Source organism: Micropterus dolomieu, linkage group LG15, assembly GCF_021292245.1.
Source record: "Micropterus dolomieu isolate WLL.071019.BEF.003 ecotype Adirondacks linkage group LG15, ASM2129224v1, whole genome shotgun sequence".
In the NCBI taxonomy this organism is placed as follows: domain Eukaryota; kingdom Metazoa; phylum Chordata; class Actinopteri; order Centrarchiformes; family Centrarchidae; genus Micropterus; species Micropterus dolomieu.
This window is the reverse complement of record NC_060164.1, coordinates 21,846,241-21,855,482: the sequence shown is the minus strand read 5'-3', so window position 1 is coordinate 21,855,482 and position 9,242 is coordinate 21,846,241. Positions and strand designations below refer to the sequence as shown.

At 39.6% G+C, this 9,242-nt stretch overlaps 1 protein-coding gene across 2 annotated transcripts in view; it reads right to left on the bottom strand.

Annotated features, from left to right (window-relative positions):
• The window catches only part of anapc1 (anaphase promoting complex subunit 1), a 63,112-nt gene that overhangs the window by 48,367 nt on the left and 5,503 nt on the right, over positions 1-9,242 (bottom strand). For both annotated transcript variants that reach the window (XM_046070537.1, XM_046070538.1), the window contains exons 7-16: positions 8,755-8,828; positions 8,527-8,672; positions 8,260-8,417; positions 5,825-5,956; positions 5,033-5,245; positions 3,924-4,019; positions 3,512-3,602; positions 1,918-1,983; positions 1,695-1,832; positions 1,019-1,162 (exon numbers count right to left, since the gene is read on the bottom strand). In XM_046070537.1, coding sequence (XP_045926493.1) covers positions 1,019-1,162; positions 1,695-1,832; positions 1,918-1,983; positions 3,512-3,602; positions 3,924-4,019; positions 5,033-5,245; positions 5,825-5,956; positions 8,260-8,417; positions 8,527-8,672; positions 8,755-8,828 — 1,258 coding nt within the window. The remainder of the gene's footprint in view (positions 1-1,018; positions 1,163-1,694; positions 1,833-1,917; positions 1,984-3,511; positions 3,603-3,923; positions 4,020-5,032; positions 5,246-5,824; positions 5,957-8,259; positions 8,418-8,526; positions 8,673-8,754; positions 8,829-9,242) is intronic.

Sequence of the window (9,242 nt, the reverse complement as noted above, 5' to 3'; positions counted from 1 at the left end):
CCTGTTGGAAAATGAAATCTGCATCTCCATAAAGTTGGTCAGCAGCAGGAAGCATGAAGTGCTCTAAAACTTCCTGGTAGACGGCTGCGTCGACCTTGGACCTCAGAAAACACAGTGGACCAACACCAGCAGATGACATAGCACCCCAAACCATCACTGACTGTGGAAACTTTACACTAGACTTCAAGCAACGTGGATTCTGTGCCTCTCCTCTCTTCCTCCAGACTCTGGGACCTTGATTTCCAAAGGAAATGCAAAATTTACTTTCATCAGAGAACATAACTTTGGACCACTCAGCAGCAGTCCAGTCCTTTTTGTCTTTAGCCCAGGCGAGACGCTTCTGACGCTGTGTCTTGTTCAAGAGTGGCTTGACACAAGGAATGCGACAGCTGAAACCCATGTCCTGCATACGTCTGTGCGTGGTGGTTCTTGAAGCACTGACTCCAGCTGCAGTCCACTCTTTGTGAATCTCCCCCACATTTTTGAATGAGTTTTGTTTCACAATCCTCTCCAGGATGTGGTTATCCCTATTGCTTGTACACTTTTTTCTACCATATTTTCCTTCCCTTTGCCTCTCTATTAATGTGCTTGGACACAGAGCTCTGAACAGCCAGCCTCTTTAGCAATGACCTTTTGTGTCTTGCCCTCCTTGGGCAAGGTGTCAATGGTCGTCTTTTGGACAGCTGTCAAGTCAGCAGTCTTCCCCATGATTGTGTAGCCTACAGAACTAGACTCAGAGACCATTTAAAGCCTTTGCAGGTGTTTTGAGTTAATTAGCTGATTAGAGTGTGGCACCAGGTGTCTTCAATATTGAACCTTTTCACAATATTCTAATTTCTGAGATACTGATTTAGGGGTTTTCATTAGTTGTCAGTTATAATCATCAAAATTAAAAGGAATGAACACTTGAAATATATCAGTCTGTGTGGAATGAATGTATACATTATACAAGTTTCACTTTTTGAATGGAATTACTGAAATAAAATCAACTTTTGCACCTGTACATACTCAAACCTACCAGTGTGACCCGGTTGCAGACGGGGTCCCGTAAGGCATGGATGTAAGGCGTAGTTGGTTGGAAAATGTAATCTTCCAAAAATGAACCTTCGTGGTGTTTAATGTTTGGACCCCTCAGCTCTGACACTGGTGAAGGCATAACGGCCTGGAGGAGAGGGGAAAAATTGTGTTGAGGCGGAGCAAAAGTAGAGAGAAAAAGGCAAAACTAAATGAAATAAATTGAGTAGCCTAGATGAGTTGAATGTAATGTAAATGTGTGAGAATGTAAAATAATAATAATATAATAATAAAATAAAAATACTCAGGTGTAGTAAGACAGGGTGTACAGTGAAATATTTGAGAGATTATCTCCTGATTATTTCAAGCAGCCATATTTAATAACTATAAAAACAGGAAACCAAATCAAGCCTCATGTTTACCGTGCTCGTGTTTATCTTGCTCTGTGGAAATTGTTTCTCAAACCGTACAAGATTGAATGGCAGCAAAAAGTTAAACTCATATCTACAACTAGACCAACTGTGTGCAGATGACACAAGGAAGAATGCACAGTGATAAAGTAAAGCAACACTGGCACAATCTCATATCCTAAAAATGCTTTATTACAAAAAAATACTAAAATCAAATAATCAACACTGTCAATGCACAAAGAAAAATATGTTTACAACACATGGCGTTACCTCATCCAGTCTTTGGAGATGCCTACTGCCAGCGTAAGCTGGTGTGCTAACATTCTCTACCGGCGTGCTCCGGTGAGGGAGGTGGTTGGTCAGGTTGAAGGTGGGCGACAGGAGGCCGGGGACAAACACCTTACTGACCTAGAAGCACACAAAGACAGAAATTAACTTGAATAACCAGAAATGTGATGGACTAATCTGTCTTGATGCTATGATTTGTCCTTACCCTGGTGATTCCTGTGTAGAGAACCAGACTGCCACAGGCCTCCAGAACCAGCATGGCATCTATATTCTGAGGAGATGGAGCCCAGTTTTATTGTCAGAAACATGTTAAGTCACTTGGGCTGCAACTACATATTATTTTTATTATCGACTTATCTTTGTAAAATTGTAAAATTGTTTGGTATTATTCACGTGTGTGAAGCTACAACTAGTGAACTAAAGCGTGATTAAAATAAAATCGGGTGAAGACATCCAAAAATGCTCCTTGACACCACGACACTGCTCCTAGGTCAGTTCTCACAAACTTATACAGTGCCTTGAACAATCCTTCTCAACAGGCGGTGAAGAACAAGACAAAACAAATGAGATTTCTGTATTACAATTAGTCATTATGTGTATTAACGACTGATGTTTTTAATGCTGCTCTTCAGTTAGACGTCTAAGTATCTTTTTTGAGGGAAGTAGCTTTTAACATACAGGATTTGCATACAGTTAAGTATCTGATTAGTCACAACATGCTTCAGTCACACAGATTTGATTAGCTGTCAAGGCTGTAACACTGTGGAGTAAATCTTCTCAAAACCGCTGTTTGACTGTTAACGTGTTAATTTAGACATGCACCCATAAAAAGATGTTGTATTTGGCTTTTTTTTTTCATGATCAATACAATGTGTGCAGGATAATACTACCTCAGAAATTATTATATCAATTCAAATCACAGCTAAAAACACACACATTTGTTTCTATAGTCAAAGGGAGCGAGTAAAGACCTAATTATATCAGATGGAACACATAAACATCCGGATGCGTTAAGGGGGATCCAGTAAGGCCCTCCTACGCAATGTTCACAACGTCACACTTCCCACACAAAAATGTATTCGTTAAATTAATATTCTGATCCTACAGCCCAGACCAGAGATCAAATCCATATAAAGATCACAAATGAGGGTACAGAGTGAAAGCAGTTTATCAGTTTTTAGTTGTGGCAGCGTCAAAGAAACCTAGAAATACCAGACTATTATTAGACTCAAACTAATGCATCATTAACATTTTAATTGTTAATGTTTCATTTTAATGCAAATGTTCCGTTTGTTGGTGACATTGTTTTGTAAATTCAAATGGTCATAATCAGGTTATGGCTACAGCTGGTGTACTACTAGACTACATTATATTGAAAGCTGTTTCAACTTTTCTGTTCACCTTATTTACATATATGAGAGGGACAGACTATTAGAAACACTTCTCAACCTAATTCAATCCAGTACAGCACCACCACTAACTATGACATCAATGCTGAAAACATTACATTTAGTCAACACCTCTATCACAGTATCAACAAAAATCATAAAAGTCGACTTTATGGCAAAACAGGTGTATTGGACTGCATTAGATTGCACAGGTGTACCTAAGTGGCAACTGAGGGTACAGCACAATGAGATACTGTAAGATGTAATTTCTTGCCTCTGTTTTTGTAATTCCTGATCTGGAAATGATAAAAAAAAATGTACTTACTGCGTCCTGATTAGGAAACATATTGTCACTAACCTACTTCACCAAGTCAGTGTAAATCTTATAAAAGTCTAAATAGTGTAATGTACCGGCAGAGGTTCAGCATCTTTGGCAGGGATGGTCATGACAGAGGCGAAGATGAGCTGAGATGTATCGTTGCTCTCAACAAACTTCACACATCTGTGGAAACAATGAAAAAGATGTAAACTTGTAATTAGAGATGTTACCAAAAGTTCTGTGAGGATGAAGAAACAGAAAAAGTAACAGAGTTGCATTTAAACTGTTGTTGAGTGGTTTGTCTGCTGTTCTAGCACATGAGCAATGTTGTGATATGTTTAGTTAAAGTCATATTGCTCTGTAAGACCTCTGATTTAGATCGTTTAAGACTTTTCCAGACTTTGTATGGGTCCCTAGATTCCATATATACAGTATGTACATGTTAGTGTGTGTGTCTGAATCAAATATTCATTGTGTGTGGCTAAATTGTGCATGTTTGTTGACCTGAGCTGCTGGTGAGACTCCACCAGGAAACAAAGGTAGCGGTTCTCACACAGGTCAGAGGTCAGGAATACTTTAGGCGCCTGGCTGCTCATCTCCCTGCAAACACAAAAAGGTTCAAGATTAATGTGATGCCATGCCACGTCTTCTCATGTGAACAGCAGTTACTAAACATCGCACAGCAAAAAAAAAAAAAAAGAGAAAAAAAAGGAGGGGCCAATTTCACTAACATTTTGAGAATATTCTCACATTTAATTTCCGTCTACACGTGGGCCACCAAACCTCGAAACAGTGTGATAAAAAATGACAAATTAAGGGAGTACCTGATTAAAAAAACAAAAAACTATATAAAGAAATATTCATTTTAAGATTTAGTGGCATATAGTGGTGAGGGTTGTGAATTGCAACCATCTGTCCAGTCTACCACTGCCCTCTAACCTTCCAAAGAGTAGAGACTGCTACGGTGACTGACACAGCACAAAAGGTGTCTCTTCTGAGACAGCAGAGTAGCCAGTCCAGAAATGACGTTTCATTAGATATATTTATTAAGAAGAACGTAGTGACGAAACACGCTCCATTTGTCCGTTTTCAGCTACTGTAGAAACGTGACGATGCAACGTGGCAACGTCCATGGAAGGGGGGACCCGCAGTAATGTAGATATAAATGTCTCATTCTAAGGTAATAATAATCTTTATACACCACTGAAAACATAGTTATGGATCTTATATTGCATTTCTGTTGATAGATCCTCAGAAATATTACACACTGAGCCTTTAAGTTTTTTCCAAAGAAATCTAGATTTAACATAACACAACAGGGGAACACATTTCTGGGTGCTGGTAATGATAGATGGTGAAACGTCTTTGCTAATAAGCTAATGCATTTTCTAGTACTTACTAGTAAATCCTAAAAGTTGTGTCCCAAAGTACGCTACGCAGCCTTACATTACTGTACTCACCAGAATAAATGTGATCAATCAGAAGACAAAGTTGAAATCAAATAAAACTATCAATAATTCTTTCTCAATAATTGTCAGTCATTAATGTAACTGAATCATATGCCTGCACAGACTCTGCATCTGTTTTCTGTAGGGTTCAGTCCTGATAATTACCTGTGACAGCCAGCTGTGACTGTCTCACTCCACAGCTGCTCCATGCAGAGGTCAGGTCTGATGGGCTCCATCTCCTGCATCGTCTCATTGACCGTGCTGTTTGGAGAGGCTAACAAGCCATGGTGGCCCCTGGGTGACGAGCTGTGGAAAGACATGTTGAAACGAGCCGCACCTGAAAAGGACGGAGCCGCCATGCCTGGAGAGTGGGCACGGCTAGAACGAAAGAGAAAAGGGAAAGAAGAATAAAGCAAGTTTCTTGATGAGTGGGGGTTTTTTCTGTTTGTTTCATGTGCTCTACCGCACCCAGGAGGCACATGCATGACCACAAGGAAGGTGTCGAACCTTTTTATTTGCAGGGGGTGCTAACTCAAATGTGTTAAGACTCAACGCTACATTGATAAAACCATTACTCTGGATTATGCTAAAATGTGTCATATTCAGAGGACAATAGCTAAAGTTTGAGCATGTAACTTGCTAATCTTGTGTCTTGTGCATTTTGATCTTAACAAATATGTCAGATATGTTAATGAAGATAATTTAGCACATTTAACTTTCTGTCACTGGTGTGTGATGTTGAGTCTCTCCTGTGATGTCCCCCCAGGGACAATAAAGTCTAACTAACTAACTAAATGTTTTCAGGACACATCGGGGTGGAAAGTTCAGCAACCGAGTTGTCTGTCGACCTATGGCTATGTGAAACTAAGTCAATTTTTATACCATAAGTAGCTGTCCTGTCCGTCTGTGTCAGAGATGTATTTCCTGGATTGCTAAACATCAAGTGCCTACACTCACCTGAGAGCAGCCATGTTGGATATACTCGGGGAATGAACACGGGAGTGTAATCCAGGTGAAGAAGTCATGATCCTGCTCTGGTGGCTGTGCAGAGCGCTGTAGTGGAGAGGAGAGCCAGTACCAACAGCACAACTAGGAGAAGAAAACCAAGGCGGGGTCAGGCAGTAAGCGACCAGAGAGAAGGGACCGGAGCAAGGATCAACTAATATCGTGTCACCAGACTAAACATTGTAGATTTTTCGAAATAAAAATAATTAATGCTTATTCTTATCTCTTTTCTGTACTTTATCTCACAAGTTTACGGTTTGTCTGTCTTTGTAGTTATTTCACGGTGTCATCCTTACTTTTATGTTTGTTTGTTTAGTCTCCATGTAGATATTTTAGTGAACTGCTATTGATGTTGATGTATTATAACAAACTGTTGTGCATGTAGGCAGAGCTGGGCGGTATGGCCGCCACGAGATCTCGTGAGATTAAAATCTCGTCAGGTAACAAGCTGTCGAGACTCACGCAATTGACATCTTTCACGTGCTGTCAAGCTACACATTAATTTTCTCACGCAGTGAAATACAAATGTATAACTGATAACAACTCACAGAGCGAATATAACAAGTTAAGAGTCCAGAGTCACAATCATAACAGGCATCTTTTGTAGGAGGTGTCCCTGTTAGATTGAGGTGAAGTGCTCACCTCACGCACACGCCCGCTGCCAAAGTTGAATTGTCTTGAACCTTTTGTACGTGACGCGCAGCACAAATCCTTGGAAGAGATCCTCGCTGTTTGTGAGTTTCCAAAATCTATTACTGTTTACTAAATAGTTCATCAACAGGAGGGAATTCACAAGGGAGAGAATCCCCGCAAAACTAGACAAAGGCCTATCAGGTAAAGTTATATATAATTTCAATTTAAATTAAATAGGCTACAGCTGTGTAGTGCACAGAAGCCGTTGCCATGGTTACTATCCATAGAGCGGCTGCCGTTTACTCGCAGAACGCTTGTCTCCTGCTCACCTGTGAAGAACAGGAGAGCGACCCCGCGGAGCCAAGTGACTATGTTGTGATTTTAAGAACGTTCATAATACCGACATCTTCCCCAATACTAATCTGCATGCAGTGTGTAGCTATCCACTTCGACATAGCATTTGATCGCTTGTCTTGCTTTTGTTTATCTATCTTTATCTACATTATCCACACGCTGCATCTAACGTAGTCTGCCGAAGCCTCCCTCCGCTGCCTGTTTGGGTGGGTGATTTGCAGGATCAGCCTGCAAATCACCCACCCAAACATCCCACCCCTCCTGTGACCCATGATTTGACTGTATGTGTATTCAGAGCCAGTGAGCAACAGACTTTCAAAATAATAATAATAATAATAAAAACTGCGTTAACGTGCAATAAAATAATTGTCGCCGTTAATTAATTAATGCGTTGACACGATAATAACGCATTAACTTGCCCAGCACTAATAATTCATCATTATGGTGAAAAGGTGTCAGAGTCACATTTAAAGAGGTTAATTCTCCAAACAAAGGTTAATTTTCTCTTTATATAAATAAAATTTAAAAAATCATAAACTGCTGCAGAAAGTCATCAGAACACAGCAAATAAAGTGATTAATGCTCTAAATATTCAGATAATTCAGCACTAAAGATTTCTTAAAAATAGTGTTATAATCTTGTCTCGTCGTGATCTCGTGAACCCAATCTCGAATGGTGTCGTGGGTCAAGTGTCTCGCCCCTAACGATAAATAATTTCATATCATTTGATATCGATAATTATCACAATATATATCAAATCCTTATTCTAAGTTTAAAGGCTGAGTTTTGCTTCTGAGTTAAAGTTGAAGAAAACAGATGGTTAATTGGAGTTTTAAACTTTTCTTTATGGTCAGAACAAACACTTGATCCCAAACAGAAGATCACTTAAAGAATCTGAGGTAGAACATTCAAAACAATTATAAATCTTTTTTCAACAAATATTCATGAGTAAAATTATGTAAAATCTTTTTTTCAATCAACAAAATAAAAATCTAAATAAAATTCAAACATTTATTGAACATTTATTGAACACTTGTTATACTGTTACTGAGGAAAATTATATCGCAATTATTGTCATTTTATTGCCCAGCTCTACATGTAGGGCTGCAACAGACAATTACTTTTATCGAGTCATTATATTTATTTTATCGATTAATAGACTAATTGTTCTACAATATATCAGAAAATAACGTCGATAAAATAATGCTGATTTTGTTTTTATCTACAATGACCCTAATACGTCATTGTAGAAAATACCCATTATAGATTTTCCACAACCAGTGGAACCAAAAGGTTTACTATGATACATAACAAAAAGCATATTTGAGAAGAATGACAGATTTTTGAAAAATGAGAATGATGAACTATGTGATTATGACACTTTCACTTCATTTCATTACCTTGTGCCAGTACCGGGACCCAGCCCGGTTGTCCCACTGCCACCAGGGGAGTCCAGGCGGGAGATATTACGGAGGTGAGAGGTCAGGAAGCTCGATGCCATCAGACCCAATGGTCCGTCAACTGGATCTGCTGCACACCGCAGGACTGTAGAACGCTCCTGATGGAAGACGCTCAGGGTTAGGGACAGGTGAACAGTGTGTGTGTGTGTGTGTGTGTGTGTGTGTGTGTGTGTGTGTGTGTGTGTGTGTGTGTGTGTGATCACTCACATCATTAGTGACCTTCCGCAGAGTCCAGACAGAGTGTATTCCCTGTACAGTGTCATAGAAGACAACTAAAGAGGGCTGAACGCAGCTGAACACTATTTTCATGGAGGCGTCAGACAAATACTGAACACGGGAGCCTTCAAACAGACCTGGAAACACACACACAGAAACAGGTCAAAATACGCCGATTTCTCATTCAAAGAGACGAGAGGGAAAGGGTGTGTGTCGTACCTGTAGGTTTACACACTACTGGTGTGATCTCATCTAGAGGATGCAGCATGCTGAACACTGTGGGCAGAGGTTCCCTGTAAAGATAAACGGTCGGTATCTCAGTTACCTGCCAAATGACGATGGTGTCTGTGAGTGTACAGTGGGTACGGAAAGTATTCAGACCCCTTTAAATTTTTCACTCTTTGTTTCATTGCAGCCATTTTCCAAAAATCAAAAAAGTTCATTTTATTTCTCAGTAATGTACACTCAGCACCCCATCTTGACAGAAAAAAACAGAAATGTAGACATTTTTGCAAATTTATTAAAAAAGAAAAACTGAAATATCACATGGTCATAAGTATTCAGACCCTTTGCCGTGACACTCATATTTAACTCAGGTGCTGTCTATTTCTTCTGATCATCCTTGAGATGGTTCTACACCTTCATTTGAGTCCAGCTGTGTTTGATTATACTGATTGGACTTGATTAGGAAAGCCACACACCTGTCT